At 40.5% G+C, this 18,288-nt stretch overlaps 1 protein-coding gene and 1 long non-coding RNA gene across 6 annotated transcripts in view; one reads left to right on the top strand and one right to left on the bottom strand.

Annotated features, from left to right (window-relative positions):
- The first annotated feature begins 303 nt into the window (after positions 1-303).
- The window catches only part of LOC123869850 (reticulon-1-A), a 43,542-nt gene continuing 25,557 nt past the window's right edge, over positions 304-18,288 (top strand). For 2 of the 5 annotated variants that reach the window (XM_045912919.1, XM_045912916.1), the window contains exon 1: positions 304-1,396. In XM_045912919.1, the coding sequence (XP_045768875.1) occupies positions 718-1,396 (679 nt within the window). In that variant the 5' untranslated portion in view covers positions 304-717. Of the gene's footprint in view, positions 1,397-7,304; positions 7,498-18,288 lie in introns of those variants that run through there. The other 3 variants (XM_045912923.1, XM_045912922.1, XM_045912917.1) reach the window with 2 other exon arrangements.
- Positions 16,374-17,761, bottom strand: LOC123869874. Its single transcript, XR_006796969.1, has 3 exons — positions 17,420-17,761; positions 17,138-17,314; positions 16,374-16,406 (listed from the first exon to the last, which is right to left on the bottom strand). It is a non-coding gene; the product is annotated as an uncharacterized LOC123869874 (long non-coding RNA).

The following is an 18,288-nucleotide window of genomic DNA, read 5'->3' as shown; positions in this document are numbered from 1 at the left end:
ATCCTCTAATGATCCTCTATATGCCTCTATGCTTCAGTTTGACTTTGACATCTAGTCGTTCAAAATATGAGTCAGGACTAAAAAAAATTAAAATAAGTTTATAATATTGTGCAAAATTTGTAATAATATAAAATAAAGCTTTTCAGTCGAAGGTTTATCAAAGATAAATAATAATTAATCATGAAAATTTATTATTTTTGTTTTCAATAGCGGTTTTAGTTAGATAGTAAGTAGTTATTGAACGGTATGTAACGGAAAGACGGTAAAGCAGTTCTCCAGTAAAATCTTGTCAATAATTTCAACTCTCCATTTCCAGTCTCCACAATTTTTCAAACTCGTTAGCGATATCCTAGACGTAATTGTCTTTACGAAGAAATACATTTTACTTTAGAAAATATTTTTACCCAAATAAATATTTATTCTAGTGGTCGTTTAGATTTTGTACAATATTTTAAGAAACTTTTCGCCGGCAAACAGCGCCGCCCCCGCTCGATCGAACGGTATGGCCTTTTGCGATGAGTAATACCGTTTGTCGTGGTGAGTGACGTCGTGCAGCGGCAGCCGGCGAGCGGCGCAGACCTCAGTGCACCTCGGCTCGACACGGCCACGACGGCCCTCCGCACTCTTCCGAGCTCCACCCCTGGTTCGCGCTACCGCATTCGCTAACTCTATCGATCACTTTCCTCTAGTCTTTATTTAAATTATTAAAACTTAAGCATGGACAAAGCGGACAAACTGATAGCCGGGCTCGCGAGCGGAGACGGCGCTCCGGCGGAGGAGCGCCCCGAGGCGGCGCTGAAGCGCGAGCACGACTCCACGGACGACTTCGAGCACCTGAAGCGCGACGAGAGCGAGGCGGCGCCGCCCGCGGCCGCGCGCCACGCCACGCAGAGCTTCCTCGACATGGAGCGCGACGAGTTCGTGGACTCGCCGCGCGCGCCCTCCGCCGAGCGCGACCAGCTCGCCGACAAGTTCACCGACAGCGAGTCCGACGCCGACACGGCAGGCGAGTCGCCGCTGCACCGCCCCGAGCCGCCGCGCCCGCCCGCGCCCGAGCCCGTCCCGCCGGTCGCCCTCGACCCCACGCCGGTGCTCGCCCCGACGCCCGCTCCGGTAGCGTCCGCGCCCGCGTTCACCCCGGCGGCGTCCGCGCCCGCACCCGAGGCCGAGCCGCCGCGGAAGGAAGAACCCGTGGCGCCCCCGAAGCCGACGGAGCCCAAGCCAGAGCCCCCGAAGCCAGAGCCCCCGAAGCCGGAGCCCCCGAAGCCGGCGCCGGTGCAAGCTCAGCCCGAGCCCCCCAGTCGGAAGCCGCCGGCGGAGCCCGCGCCCGAGCCGCCGCGCGCCCCCATCGCACACGTGATCGAGGCCGAGGTCATCTTCTGCCAGATGGGACTGGGTGAGCTTTTTACTGTTTATATGTATGCATTATACGGCCTCGTTAATCTGTAACGAGGTACATTTATAGTGAAACACTTTCAAGTTGCGTCACAGGCGAGACTTTTCCACTTCTGGAGTTCTCGACTGGAATGTTTCAGCGATCAATAGCAACCGGAGCTACGAGCCTGTGTCTGTTTGGAAGCATTAGTTTGTGATTTCATCGTAGGTAACTATGTTTTTGTGATAATGTAGATTGACGCTCCATCTCAATAGTTTTTCTTATGATAGAATTCGTACTTCACCCACCTGATCAATTGTTAGGAGGCAGCCGAATTTCAAGGCAAAATTATTTCAACCGTGACTAGAAAAACTCGGACAGATGACGAAGCCTTCTGAGTAACAAAAGGCTCCGGAATGCATAATTAACTACCTATTGAGAACCAGCCATTAAACCTCATTAAGTACACGACTGGCTCCAGCGTCATATTGTCTCCAAAATAATGACTGCCACGCATAGAAGAAACCAAATGCAAGCCAGATACATTGAAACATAAACTAGCAATGAACGATAGAAACAAAAGCATTGTTGCGGAGTCGTTCAGTCGGAGGGTAGAGGGGTGGGTGGAAGGGTGCAGAGGTGGCGGCGTGGAGCTGGCGGAGCGGCAAGAGCGATGACCGCCAGCGCTAACGGCATCTGCTGAAAGCACGCCTCCGCACTCCGCCGCCTCTCACTCGCTGCACTCACGACCCTGCCTCAGACGGCGGCGCTACCATCACATTCGTATGATCTCATCTAGCATATCGCTCTATATTTTATTATCTCAGTATAATAAAAGGAAAAGGTGACTGTTTGATTGACTGGCTGATCTATCACCGCACAGCCCAAACTACTGGATGGATCGGGCTGAAAGGCAGGAATAGCTATTATAACGTCGACATCAGCTAAGAAAGCATTTTTGAAAATTCGATCCCTAAGGGTTACCCCCTTAATAGAGGTTTAAAATATGTGTAGTCCACACGAAGTCGCGGGCATAAGCTAGTTATATTAATATTATAACCTAGAACTCACGTGGTTACATGTTTGCTGCTTTCGTGCCAAATCACAGTCTCTTCACTTGTCACTGTCGTCTGTCAAAGTCACTTTACACTTGATGTCCATCTGACACATGCTATTGTCTTTGTTAACCTAAACTATATACACCACATACCTTCCCCTTTAGTCTTTTTATTATTATTATTGCATTAACTAATGTTTCATTATTCCCCCCTTCCACGTAACCACTGCTTCCTGGGGTATCCCTAACCTGTCCCGCATCTCCTCTGGGCTCAGCTCACTGTCTGCATCTCGCCTTCGTATCTGGTTGATGTGCCTGGTTACCACTGGGCCATTCTCTATTCTGATTAAAAACCTTGCCGGTCCTTTCAGCCTATAGATGTCACCTTTCACCCACTTTCGCCCTCGTGAGTAAGACCGTAGCCATACTTTATCATTTATTTTAAAAGTTCTTACAGGGACTTCTTTGTTGCTTTCTATTTGATTATCTGCCACTGGTTTCCTTGAGAATGGATGTATTATGTCAAACCTTGTTCGAAATCGTCTTCTATTTAACGCTTCCGCTGGTGTCTTTCCTGTAACCGTACTTGGCGCTGTCCTCAAACCAAATAATAACCTAGGCAACTTAACTTCTAGGTTGCCACCTGACATAATCTTGAGTTTATTTTTGATTGATTGTACAGTCCTCTCTGCTTGACCATTTGATGATGGGCTATATGGAGGGGTTAAGATATGCCTTATGCCATTGCTCTGCATAAACTTCTTGAACTCTGCAGATGTAAAAGCCGTCCCATTATCCGATACCAACACCTCGGGCAGCCCTTGTTCTGCAAATATTTCTCTCAGTGCTCTAATTGCACATTCAGTTGATGTAGTTCTAACAACCTTAGCTTCAGGCCATTTTGAGTGAGCATCCACCACTATTAAAAATATTCTGTTGTCCACAGGGCCTGCAAAGTCGATGTGCAATCGTTGCCATGGGCTGGCAGGGGTAATCCATGAATGTGCAGTACTTTGAGGCATGTTCCGATGCACCTGACAACTGTCGCAGTTTGCCACTAAACTCTCAATTTCATGGTCTAGCCCCGGCCACCAAAAATAACTTCTAGCAATCGATTTCGACACCACCACACCATCATGTGTCTCATGTAGACCCTGTAACATATGCTGACGTATAGGGGGCGGTATAACCACTCTACTTCCCCATATAATACAATCATTGCTAATCGATAATTCTTTCCTTTTTACCCAATATATTTTTAATCTTTCATCCTCAACTCTATCTGGCCAACCGTGCAAGATCCAATACTTAACTTTTGCCATCACTTCATCACTTGCTGTCTGGTCTGCAATATCTTTAGCTGAATATTCTATAGCACTAGGTTTTTCGGCCAATAACAACACCTCTGGTGATATTTTCTGAGCTTTTTCCTCACTAGTCTCCATTGGCCATCTGCTCAGTGCATCGGCACCCACTATGCTAGATCCACATTTATACTGCAACTCATAATCATATGAATTCAATTTTAATGCCCATCGCATCATTCTAGGTGATAAAACTTTTGGTATCGCCTTATTAGGGCTAAATATTCCTAGTAACGGTTTATGGTCTGTATATATCAATATCTGTCTACCATATAAATATTGATTAAATTTTTCTAATCCAAACATAATGGCCGCCGCTTCCTTATCTAATTGACTGTAATTTCTCTCCGCCTTAGTTAGTGTTCGTGATCCCAGAGCAATCGGCTTTTCGCTTCCATCCTCCATCCTGTGAGCCAATACTGCCCCTACTCCATATTCGGAGGCATCACATGTTAACACTACCGGCTTGGTATTATCAAAATGTATTAATGTGTCTTCACTGGACAACACAGACTTAGCCTTATTAAAAGCATCCATTTCCTTCTTTGTCCATTTCCATTTTGCATCCTTATCTAGCAATCTGTGCAGCGGTTCCAATAATGTTGCTTTGTTTTTTATAAATCTCTCATAGAAATTCAACAGCCCGAGAAACGCTTGTAACTCTTTCACATTTTGAGGTGCTCTGGAATTACTTATCATGCTTATTTTTTTTGCACTTGGGTGGATGCCCAGCCTGTCTACCACATATCCCAGAAATTCCACCCTGTCCGTCGCTATTTCACATTTTTTTTTATTCAATCTCAATCCTACATCTTTGAGGCACTGCAGCACTTTATCTAAAATCTGAATGTGTTCCTCCTCATTTTTCCCTGCTAATAATATATCATCTAGGAGTACTGTCACCCCCTTTATGCTCGCTAATGTATTGGCCATCAGCCTTTGAAATATCCCCGGGCATGCTTTTAATCCGTATGGTAATCTTTTCACTTTATATAAGCCTTTTGGAGTATTTATGGTTAGCATTTTTGCTGTATTATTTGTAACTTTTACTTGGGTATATGCTTCTTTCAGGTCAAGTTTTGAAAATATTGTACCACCTGCTAACTCTGACAATGATTCATTAATTGTTGGTTGGGGATATGTATCCGTTTCAGTCGCTGCATTGACTGTCAACCGGTAATCACCACATAACCTAATGCTTCCATCTTTTTTTTGTACTGGAACAATTGGCGTGGCCCAATTTGAAAACGGTATTGGTTCAATTACGCCTGTCTCTACCAATCTGTCTATCTCCCTACACACTCTATCCCGTATAGCAAAGGGTATGGGGCGGCTTCTCATAAATCTTGGCTGTACATTTTCTTTACAAGTAATTTCTACCTCTGGTCCTGTATATTCACCTAATCCTTCCTTAAACACTTCTTCATACTTCTCCAAGGTCTTAGCTAGGCTGTCGACTTCCATACAATTAATACCCCCAATTGTTATCCCTAAACACTTGAACCAGTTTCTTCCAAGCAGGTTTTGTCCCCGTCCTCTTGCAATTAGCAATGTCAAGTGCCCCTTGAATTTTCCATATTCTATGTGCACTTCCACACTACCCAGCAACTGTACTGGCTTATAAGTCCACGTGTGTAGATTTAGGTTTGTTGGTGTCAACTGCGGCAATGCCCCATTCCATATGCCCCGGGCCTGGTCTTCACATACAATGGTGTATGAGCACCCTGAGTCCACTTCAAACTGTATTATCTTCCCGTTCAACTTGACTTCGACCAATACAGGCGGCACTCGCTCTGCTCCACTTACACTGTGCATGCCGTTCATAAATTCATCTATTTCTTTCACTTCCCCTTGCTCTTTTCTATTCTTCGAGCACATTCGGGCAATGTGGCCTACCCGAAAACATCTAAAGCACTTTGTCGCAGCAAAACTGCACTTCTTGTACAAGTGATTCCCCCCACAACGGAAGCAGAAAGACTTCCTCTCTTTCACCGTGCTCACGTCCATCGCTTCATCTTCACTGTTAATTTTACTAGTCCCTGCCACCGGCTCTGAGTCCTTTACCTCACTTACATTGATGACCTTTAGGTCTTTTTCTCGTTTCTCAGCCTGTAACGCCATCTCGACTGCCAATTCATAGGTTAAACCTGTTTTTTTTAACAGGCTTTCCTGTAATTTTGTATCGTACACCCCACATACCAATCTATCTCTCAAAGTTCTCTCTAAATCTGCAAAATTACAGTACTTCGACATCTTTCTTAGTGCTGCGATGTATTCCGGCATATGCTCGTTTTTGTCCTGTTTTCTCATGTGAAATTTAAATGATTCCACTATTTCATTTGGTCGTGGGCTAAAATGATTGTTCAGTACATTGATTACTTCCCCTAAAGTAATCTGATTAATATTTTTCGGGAAAATTAATGATTTTACCAAACCGAACAAATCTGCGCCGCATGATGCGAAAAATATTGCTTTCTGTTTTGAAATATCCGTCACACCTTTTGCCTCGACAAAAAAACCAAACCTTTCGATGTACGACTCCCACTCGTCGGTCTTTATGTTAAATTCCTGAAATCTTATTTCGGACATTGTTAGCACCCGTTTTTCCGTGTAATCCCGGCCTAATTTATTATTTTCACGCACTAATCACTGAGATGTTTTTAGATTCTCGTCGCCACTATTATAACCTAGAACTCACGTGGTTACATGTTTGCTGCTTTCGTGCCAAATCACAGTCTCTTCACTTGTCACTGTCGTCTGTCAAAGTCACTTTACACTTGATGTCCATCTGACACATGCTATTGTCTTTGTTAACCTAAACTATATACACCACAATTAATATAGTCCCAAATATGATCAAGAGAAAGGATTTCATTTAAGACTATTGTACGTACACAGGATCAATTTTCAATTTCGTAGAAGTTGCTCAATCTTTTAACATGCCGCAAATCGCAATACTGCATCATAATTATTTATAAATTCAATACAATTTGAACACCACGTAGGTCTATTCGACTCTTGAGTCATAAATGCAAATCATAGCCGCGACGTTCTTGAAATCAATTTGGTAGTTAAGTTCCATTGAGTGTTGCTATGAGATCATTACTTTAGTATCCTGCATCTCCTGCAACTCGGTGCACAATCCGCTAACATTTCGTACGTTCATGCCGTGAACTGGACAAGAGACCGATAACAGGACGTTATCTTATCGGAGAGCGTTCACTATGACTACATTGTGTACGCGATAAAACTTTATGAAGACCGAAATAATATCTTGATAAGTAAGAGTAGATATAACAAGAGCCTGGAGAGTTATAGATTGTTGGAGCTCTTAGTCCTGAACTTGACAATGTGCATGTAACCAATCCTGCAGATAATACTATGGGAGCCATCGGCACAGTTTCAGTTTAGACAGCATCAGTACAGTTGCAGTGACGAAGTGTTGAGTAGGTACAGTGCTAGTGTGGCACTATGGCAGCACAGCTAATTTTAGCAGCGGCTGTGAATCGCTCAGCGCTCACAAGCGGGAAGTTCTTTGCGGCGAGCTCACGTTCGCCCGACCGTCGATTCAGAGCGCGTGTTGGTCTGATTTCCGAGATACTAGATAAGACTGTGAACGTGGAAAAAAGAGCTGATCTTTCTGTGATTAACTTGTGAATTTAGAAACTCCACAATGGGATCTGACAGTGACGCGATAAGCTGTAAGTTTAAAGAACTAATAGATTAATTTTGAGGAGTCAGCCTTGAGCTCATATGGATATTATGATAGCACTTTCCTGTAATGTTATCTCCACGGAAGACGTTTAAAGTATTACGTCAGTTGAGCTTATATCACTGATTCTGAATCGCACCCGACTCGAATTTTTCATTTAGTCACAGCGGAATTACATGCGTGTTTCTAAATTAGATAGCTTCCGTCAAATGCGTCAAAATATTGCGTCAAAATGTTTCCAGCAGTTGAATACTTTTCATTTCAGTGATACATCGGACATTGGCTTATTATATAAATTCCATGGTATTTTTATTCGCAGTCGTTTGTATCGACCGGCTCGACCTCAGCGTGCTACGATGTCTGGCAAACATGTAAATACTAATCATATAATATTTTATACGTATCCGTATGGATTATAATAATATAACTGCTCCATATAAACAAACAAGGACTGTTTACTGTTGACAGCCAAAATTATCTAATAAATTATGGCTTTAAATTATTGTACATACTTCCGTTTAGATATTTAGTTAGGTAGTTAGATGCTCTACTTTTATGTTTTAGTGCATTAAAACTCTCCTATTAAGTCTCTGCTAAGCGATATAGGATCTTGCTTAGTCAGACTACGTTTCGCTGTGAAGTGATACTTAAATGCAGGTTGAACACTATTGACCCAGTTCTTGGTTTCTCCACAAAAACGTACTACGCCCTTTGTGCTCGTTGTGCACTCGAGCCATGACATCTTACGCCCTATTTACTTGCACGTAAGGTCACAACCATACGTAATTTAACCTTTGCTACTTGTCTGAGCAACTAGTCAACTCATTAAACTCGCATTACGGCAAGATACAAATGTTATCAATTTTGTAGCTAACTAACTAACCCAGTTCGTTAACTTTCTTAATTGATTCACGAACATCGTGTCTTATTGCAAGGAAAAATTTCCATGTTGCGTGTTTCAAACTCACGTAATACTCCGAAATCCTGCATTTACTTTGGCTCTACTTTGTGATAAGATTTCCATAATATGTATTAATAATATATCATAATATTGTACAATGAAAGCGTAATTTACAAAGACAACAGCATATTGGAGGTTGCGTAGTTTTTCTATATTTGGTACTTAATAAAACCATTTTAAGTGTAACCAGCCAGTTTTTATCGTGCATATTTTCCATATCGATTTAATAAGAGGGGATGGGAATAGACGGTTCAATGTGACCGGAGGTTCCTTGCAGAGTTTCCTATATTCCGGGAGTGAGTAAGTTAGCCAGACATATTAGCAATAAAACCAGTGAGGGCGAGCGAGGGCCGGATCGATACTCCACGCGCGACTTTACAGACAGACACACTGTCTATAGCTGAACTCGTGTCAACTTGAACAGATAACTTCTATCGATAAAAATCTACACACTTAGGACGACGGAATAGACTCTAAGATTCTTATTTTTTTTTATTTTTTTTTCTTGCACTCCATTCCAACATAAATCGCACACAAGTTATGTTGATGTTCGAAAATATGCGACATTTTACGAATTAATCGAAGACAGAAAAGCTTGAGACATTTGATACTGGAAAAACTTAATACTTGTTGAAAAATTGTTTTTACAAGGATACTAACAACAAGGGCAGGGGTTACTAGAACGACCGCCACGGACGATGACTCACTGGGAATTCTGTGATAGCCCCCATACTTGGACGAATTAAACACCCCCATGCCATAGAAATTGGATTGATTTTCTATTATGGAATTTCGACATTTATCACACAAAGCAATTCAATATAATAATAACTAGTTATGCAATTTCTATTTGAGCTTACGTGAGGCTAGCCAATTTTCAATCCTAAGTAGGTATGTGGAGCAATAAGTTTTTAAACTTGAGTTGGCTTAGTAAAAGAATTTTGTGGGTCATGTTCGCCCTATCATTCTCTAAATAGGTCAACAGCGTCTCTCTGCTCAGGTGAGCATTTGTTCCTTTCTTCTCATTATTAAATTTTAGAAAGTAACTACTCACTATACTGAAGTAAGTTTGACTAGCAAATGTCTTTGTTCTGTGTCTGAGATTGGAGTAAGGTGGATCTTTCTAGTTCTAATAACATTGATAATATGATTGGAGGGTGAAATGTATCTCAGTTTTCAACTTTTTAGTCGGACATAGAACGTAGAAGCTTCCGGGCACGTCCGTACAATATGTTATATTTCTGAGAACGTCGAACGAGAATCATCGAGAGACAGCCCTTGTATCTTTTGGGAAATTGAATGTTGAAAATGGGTTCTAGGAGTCAAGTTGTTTTACTAACTGTTACTTAGTAATTTTTTCATATGTCGGGGATATTTTGGCTCGAAAGTCAAACCCAAGAACGTCCTTAATATTTAGCGTCTAATGTTTTTTCCTTGCAACAACATGTTTTATTTTCATTTAGGACTTCCATAGGTAACATAGTAAATTATCTATTTCAGTATTTAAATACAGAGAACAAATTAGAAGCAACTAATTAGCAAGTCTGCTTTTAAAAATTGGAACATAACGAGATGATAAAGTTGAAAATTCGACTGAAAGTCGTTGATGATGATAATTCTTACCAAAACTAAGTCAAGGCTAGGCAATGGATCATCTTCACCAAAAAGTTCCATAACGTTGTTTTGCATGGAGTCATAAGATTACGCCAGTAAGACGCCATTTAAATCATGGGTAAGCCGTGACTCACCCATCGCATATCGGCGACCTTAACCAGTGATGTCTCTAGAACTTAGGTGTCGTTTATTATCATTTATCACTTACAACCTGGAATCTATTAGCTAACCTCTTCCATTATTGTTGGACTTATTAATTTGATTATTATCACTTTATCAATTGAGTTATTTAAACAACGAGTATGAGGAGGTAGTTAGTTCCAAAAGCCTACTACCGGATTGTAGAGACATGTGCCAAAAACTTATGTTAAATCTTGACCTTGAACAAAATGACCTCGTGTATTGCGATGTAGCCTTGTACGATCGATGGGGATTCAAAGGTTTAGCAAGCGTACTTTAGAGTTAAGCTCAACCGAAGTTAAATGTCTATATTGACTTAACAAAACAAACCATCATCACGATCATCTTTATCAACCGATAGACGTCCACCGTTGGGCATACTCGCAGGTCTCTTGTAGGGACTTCCACACTCCACACGCCACAATTTTGCGTCGTCTGAATTCAATGGCTCCCTGCGACTCGTTTGATATGTCTGCGCTTTCCGATATGAGGTCATCATCATTCTAGCATCTTGGGAGACCAATGTCCATCAGTTTTTTGAACTTTGCTCATTGCCACTTCAGCTTCGCAACCCGTTGCGCTATAATATATCAGTTACACAACAGAACAAATAATGCTATGTGAGCGAAGTTAAACATTTTCCGTTTCACGTGCCTGTTGTCTTCGCATTTCAGTGTGGTCAGCTCACAGCTGATTATCTCTTCACAAGAACTTGTAAAAGGATCGAGGTTATCGGGACAGGTAGTGTATGTGCGCGTGGCCCACTTGGGCCGGGGCATGGCAGGGGTAATGGCGCGTGCAGCGGGCACCGTGCGGTGTGGCAGCCTGTGCAGGTGCGCTGACGTCACGCTCCGGCCCGGCGGCTCGCACGGGTATTTTTATCCGGCCCTGTCGCCGTAAGCCCGTCACTGTCGCTGCACACATTGCTTTTTGTTCGTTGCGTCGGTGCATTGTTTGATATGTAGTCTATTTTTGGTGGAGTTTCTCGTCTGCGAAACATGCAAATATATTAACTATACAAGGTATTAGAGGCTACAGTACAAATGTATGCTAAAATATTCCATGAACATTGCTCATGGCTGCAGCAAAATGCATAATCCAACCTGTCTTACTAAACTGTCTTAAAAACGTAATTTAGAAATCGTCCTCCAAATCTACTTGCCAGTGTTATTATAACAAAGCTGTTGATAATGGGGTTGTGAAAATCTCTTAAATGCGAGAATTCGTGAAAATGCGAATCACAAATTTTCCGATTGATTGCCACTCAGTATTGGCTAAAATACCTAATTTTTGCAAGAATGTAATTAAAATTCCAATCCAACCCATCAGCCTGCAAGCGTCCACAGCTGGGCATAGGCTGTTTTGCCTTGTTGCGGCAGGCAGCCTTACTGGAGCTGGAGGTAGTCGTAGAGTGTGCTTCAGAACGCAATTTTTGCCAATAACAACAATTCTTGCAATAATCGATATGTAGATAATAATAATCTCAAGTGTGATGTAATTGTAATGGAGATAGATTGATGCAGCTTACTGAAACAACAAAAATCCACGCGAATATAAATGCGAAAATGTGTCTGTCTGCTATTACGACCCATCCTTTTAACCGATTTTAATGAATTCTGGTACAGAGGTGTTTCACATCCTTTTTAAGCCCTGAAAAATCATAGAGTGCCCACAATTTTTAAATTCTTAAATCCATGTGTATGAAGTTGCGGTCATAATTAGCTCAAAGATAGCTTGCATCCTTAAGACGGACATAGATACTTTTTATACTGGACAATCAAAGATTTCCCGTGGGATCTTAAAAACCAAAATCCACGCGGATGAAATCGCTGGCATCATTTAGTTCTATAAAATTGTTACATTGAATTCGAGTTAGTCAAAACGATTTTTATGAACAGTAATTTTGGATAAGGTTGGAACATTGTATTTTGCAAGAACACGTTTTGCTCGAAGGCACATTACGTGATCACCCCATTATGGGACAATGAGTCACTGGTGACGGTATCGACGACATGCAGTTACATCCTACAGCCATAGCTGTACCGTACCTTCCACATACTATGCTTCTCAAGGTGATTACATACTTGTAGCTGGATATCTCCGTTCATTATGTGAAAATAATTAAAAGCCAAACATTGGTACTGGCAAAGAAATTACATGGTTGTATTATTTTACTTCTAAGTATGTATCCTTCTATGTTCCTTTGGAGCTTCTTTTTCTCAAAGCAATGACAATTCCTTTGATCAATTAATTCACTAGAAAGTAGCTCAGGAAATCATCGCAGTACCATTATTTTGTTTGTTGCTAATATTGCACTTTTGTAGGAATGTAAATTGGGACAGTATAATAGAAAAGCTATTTCGACTATCATAAACAAATAATAGTGGATAGAACAATATTTTTTGACTGCGAGTTACCAAGTCTCATGATTTATTTCTTCTGCATCAGAAGGTAATGTTTTTGAAATGCAATGTAACATTTAAATTAAGTAATTGTTATCATGCTTAAGTGATTGTTTTTTATTTTATTTTACGTTATGTGCGTAATTTATGGTAACGCAGCGTTCCCTGGAGCGAATAATTCAATAATTTCTGCGTGAAATGTAAAGTCATAATAATTACATACTCCTAGTTACTTTGCATTTATCAAAGTTACGTCATATTGAGCGTTACATGTTTCATTTCAGTTTGATTAAGCATCACATCTTGTTTGATGTTAGTAATTTCTTCCTTTGCTTAATCAGAATTATTAATACGCTGTCCTTTCTCTATATTTAGTTGTTTTCTATTTGGTATACAAAGTGAGATTTTGGCGTTACATTTGCCAGTGAAGTCAAAACCGAAGCTTTAAGAATCTTTCTGTTTTTTTCTTTTTCGACTTTTAACCAAATTACTCGATCGTTGATAGTATTTAAAAAAAATTGAAGAACCATAAGGAAAACCTGCTTACCGCTGCCAAAATTTCATCCTCTATTAGGTACTTTCATCTTCACAAAGTTTTTATTAAAAGCATCATCATCATTTCAGCCTGCAGACGTACAATGCTAAACACAGATTTAGGAAAATTAGAAGTTCTGTGATGTTAAACAATAAGCGTTTCCCGAAAAGCACCACCACACCCGGTCCCTCAGTCTTCCTGATCCAGCTACTTGCCGCCACCCTGTATAGCGTCGGTCCATCTTGCTGGAGAGCACCACACACTAATCTTACTTGTTCGTGGTGTCCACTCTAGAATTTTCGCCTCCAGCGGCTATCGCTCCTAGCATGGAGTGCTGACGTACCGGCTGGTGCAAGTACTTACAGGGCATGGTTGCCGTGGCAAGTACCTGCATTGGTCGTTGCGAGATGGGAGGAGCCGCCAGTCACACCCTGGTGGATTACGCGGCGTGGGGCCCCAGTGCCACGTCAAGCATATCCTGCCTACTGCCAATGCGCTGATGGTTTGGGTTATATCAGTGACCTTGTTTCTCCTGCGAATCTCTTTGGAAGAACTCCTTACGTAGCCCTCTCAATAGCTCGCTTTAATTTAATGGTGTCCTTTGTCAGCGTCCACGTTATCAAAATAACTTTAGAGGTGTCATTGTCTTAACAATAGAAAAACATTAAAATCTGTAAGATTTATGCCTAATTTCCACAAGCAATTTACCATGGTTTAGTTAAACAATCTTTATATCTCTCCTTTTTGAAAATCGCATAGATATGTCATCTGCTACAAAGGAAAAAGGGATGGCATTATAATATTTAGCTGAACAGGGGTCGAATGCTTGAAATTGGGCTTCAGCTTATATAACGCTTCCCTAAAAAGAAGCCAAATCATATAATTTCGGTACACATAATCCTTGAACTTGGCTATTAGTTAGTGGTGCCCACGTGGTCACTTAGCGCGAAGGTCGCCCCACAACCGCGCACAAGTTAACTTCCTCGATGACTCACAATAATATATTATTGTTGTCACTGGAAAACTAAAGTTTGGTTGGTGCTTCGATTACTTGGTTTACTTTAACCCTCTATGTATCATTTAAAGCAAGTCGCACTTGTCGAAAGGATTCCAATTAGAATTCATATTCTGAACCGTTTTGATAGAATTTTTACAAATATCAGCATTGACTTAATCTACTTCAGTACTTAAAAAAAGGAAACACATTTTTGCCTTTGTTAAGAGTTGCTTGCAAATGACAACCATCTTTCTTTTGTCAATTCCGCGATCGTGCAATCAATCAGTTCCGATCAGGGCCCCAAGTCTGCTATTTTACATGATTTGTCATTGAACTACAATGCAATTTTAATTCAATTACCATTGGTTCACAATTTCGTAGTCTACTAAATTCACAATGGTCGACCGATGGTCTTGTAATTGGATTGTAGTTGCATTGTAGTTGGTATTGCCATTTGCTCAAAAAGCGTTTGCCGAAATGAGTCCAAAAAAAATAATACATATTAAAAACGTTTATTTAAGCTAGATTCGATTATAAATGTTATCTATTTGTGTTTTAAAGATTAAGCCTTAAGTAAAATTATCATAATAAGCCAAAAAGATAAATTTTAAGTGCGATCTAAAAAATAAAATGTCAAAAATAATTATATTTCATCTGTAATTGTCGAATTGACATTAAATGTCAATTATTTTAGTATTTTGATTTTTGATTTTTGAGGCGACTTGCGAATACCTACCTAGGTAGACAGAATATTTAAATCTGTGAAGTGTGAATATTATAAGGGACTGCGAAAATGGGGTAGTAGGGGAGCAGATTTCGTCGCTGCTAGACTATTTGGAGAGCCATTCCTGTCACTGCAACCGCACCAGTGACGGGGCAAAGCCTGGCTAAGCGGCGTTCGCAGGCCAGGCTTGAGCAGATATCGAGGCCAAAATGCAGACGCATTTTGGCTCAAGCCCAGGCGACGGAGAACTTGGCTGCAGCAATTGTCAGACTGGGGACTGCAACAAACCAAGCTGCTGCTAGGCTGGCTGCAGCAATTGAAAAGTTTGCTGCTGTATTTAACAGGACAGCAGGAGGAGCAGGAGATGCAACGAGTGTTGCATTCCCCTCGAAAAAGGTTGCCTTTTTATTCATTTAATATTTAAAAACATTTAGTCATTATATTATCCATACTAATATTATAAATGCGAAAGTGTGTCTGTCTGTCTGTCTGCTACGTTATCACGGCCCAACCGCTGAACCGATTGTGATGAAATTTGGTACAGACATGGGCTACATCCCGGGGAAGGACATCGGCTACTTTTTATCCCGAAAAATCAAAGAGTTCCTGCGGGATTTTAAAAAACCGAAATCCACGCGGGCGAAGCCGCGGGCATCCTCTAGTATTGAATAAACAGTAGTTTATTGTTTTCAGAAATGTCCCACAAAACAGCTATCAGGATCAGAATCTGATGACTACATTCAAGGTACAATTTAGTGTCTGTTCAAAAAAATTAAATGGAAAATTCTCTGGTAATGGTGTCAGATCAGCAAATTATTATGAATCACTATGCTTGGAGTTTCCAATATTAATCTAATCAAATATTGAATAGAAACAGACATTACATTGTGGAATTCCATGATATTTAAAGAAAAATTAATATTCCTATGTTTCGCTATAATCGCTAAACAGTTATGCGGATTATAGGAAAGAAATATTATTTTTTCTTTAAAAATCTAATCAAAGTCTAGTCAAAATTCATAATCATTTATTTCAATTATTTATTATTAATTTCATGCATTTCTCCACAGCCTGTTGATGAGAGCCTGCTGCAGCACTCTACCTTCAAGCAGACCTTGGTTAACTCGATGGCTTTGTGAATGCTGTCCATCAATAGCACTTTCCAACTCTCGGCCCTTGAATTGTGTTCATCCTAAAATATACAATAATGTTGTTTAATTCATAATAATATTACTCTTATATATTAAGGACATTTTAATCTTTTTATGTTAAATGAATAAACATATTTGTGGAAATTTGTTGTTTTTTTTAAAGAATAAACAAAAATTAAATCACATACCTGTTGCAGATGAAGAGCTTCCACAGGCATGAGTGGAGGCACGTGCGTTGGTCTTGTTTGCAATACTGTGCAAAATATAACATGCATTCACAATCTTGCCTGTGGTGATTTGACTGTAATGCAATGCATGTGCTCGGAGCAAACATCTGAAAAAAATAATTTGTAAATAAAACACCTATCAATCAAACTATAATATTTGCTATAGTTTATTTGTCTAGGACACCCTTTTTTTAGGGTTCCGTACCTCAAAAGGAAAAACGGAACCCTTATAGTATCACTTTGTGTCTGTCTGTCCGTCCATCTGTCGTGTCTGTCAAGAAACCTAAAGGTTATACCTATAAGTAGGTAAAACCTATACTTCCCGTTGACCTAGAATCATGAAATTGGGCAGATAGGTAGGTCTTATAGCACAAATACAGGAATAAATCTGAAAACCGCGAATTTGTGGTTACATCATTTAAAAAAAAATGAAAACCTGTTTCAATTTTCAAAGTAAGATAACTATACCAAGTGGTGTATCATATAAAAGGGCTTTACTGTACATTCTAAAACAGATTTTTATAGTTTTTGATTTATCATGCAAAATGTTGGAAAAATACCCGAGTAAGGAACCCTCAGTGCGCAAGTCTGACTCACACTTGGCCGGTTTTTTCATATACTGTCTCAAACAGGATTTTATTTAATAAAACTATACAGAGTTCAACTCTATTGAGTGCAGTCTATTGAGTGCATTAAATAAAAATTGTGCTATGGTGTTCCCTCTATGGTGTTGAGGATTGGGGTGATCTTTGTTTTCTTCAGAGGATAGCCACTGTCACCTGAAAATCCAACCAACATTAGGAAACCTACAACAGTTAGGAAAAGTTGAATTTCTCACTTAGCTTTCATGGCATTCCGGTCATGCTGGATGGGCCATTTAACATATTTGTTAAATTTGGCATTGAGTGTCTCTGTAACTTGCCTCACAGCTCTTGACACAGTCTTCTGTGGAGGGCACTCTGCCCAACTAATGTCTGGTATGAGATGGTGTATAAAATGCTAAGGCTATCAGAATCTGCAACAGTAATACATTACATTCATACCTACCAACTTCATGTATTCTTAGATTATAGCCATGCCTTTAGAGATAAGCAATGATAATTTGAAGTTGTTTTCTAACCTTCGTCTCCGCAAATATTCCATCATTCCGTTGTGGTCTCGGAATAAGTGGAGTGAGCTGCTCCACTAGCTCCTGTACAGTTTCCTTCCCAAGGCGAAACATTTTTACAAAGGATATATCCTGAAAGGGGTCTATATTGCTCCTTAGCAAGCGAGTATCAATATCAACTCCTGAGTATCAACCGCGTTGGCCAATTCCAAAATATTCCATCTTATTCTAGACATTATGCCTAGGTGTTCACCTTACAACGTAGAAAGATAACAACTAAATACCCAAACTATTGCTAAACATGATGTTAAACCCGTAAAACCAAACAAACACTGGCTTAAAAGCAATGACAGCACAATGGCACATCAATGATAGTTCACTGGCGATTCAATGGTCATTGCAGCTGTCAAACTATTAGCAGACTACGCATACATTCGATCATTGGCTTGTCATTAAGTACGGGACTACCAACTATTTACAATTGCGTCATTGAAGTGTCAGTGGCACGCCATCGGAAAGCAATTGTGACGCCATTGAATTAGTAGACTACCAAAATTGCTAAAAGTAACAATTAAGATGTCATTGATAGACAACTGAAACACAATTGCAATAGTAGACTTGGAGCCCAGATTGATTGATTTGTCCTTAGCTTTCGCAACAAGAAAATTCACGTATAAATCTCATGTACCGAGTGGAATATTTTTGTGGAACTGACTGTATGGTGGTATCGCGGAGGTCGGCTAGTGGTTAGGACGACGACCTCCTAGTCGGGGCGGTCTGGGGTCCATTGCGAGCACGCACCTCCAACTTTTCGGGGCTATGTGCGTTTTTTTACAGTTACTTAAATATCACTTGCTTTTATGGTGAAGGAAAATTTCGTG

This window comes from Maniola jurtina, chromosome 11 (assembly GCF_905333055.1).
Source record: "Maniola jurtina chromosome 11, ilManJurt1.1, whole genome shotgun sequence".
NCBI lineage: Eukaryota > Metazoa > Arthropoda > Insecta > Lepidoptera > Nymphalidae > Maniola > Maniola jurtina.
This window is presented reverse-complemented; position numbering and strand designations above follow the sequence as displayed.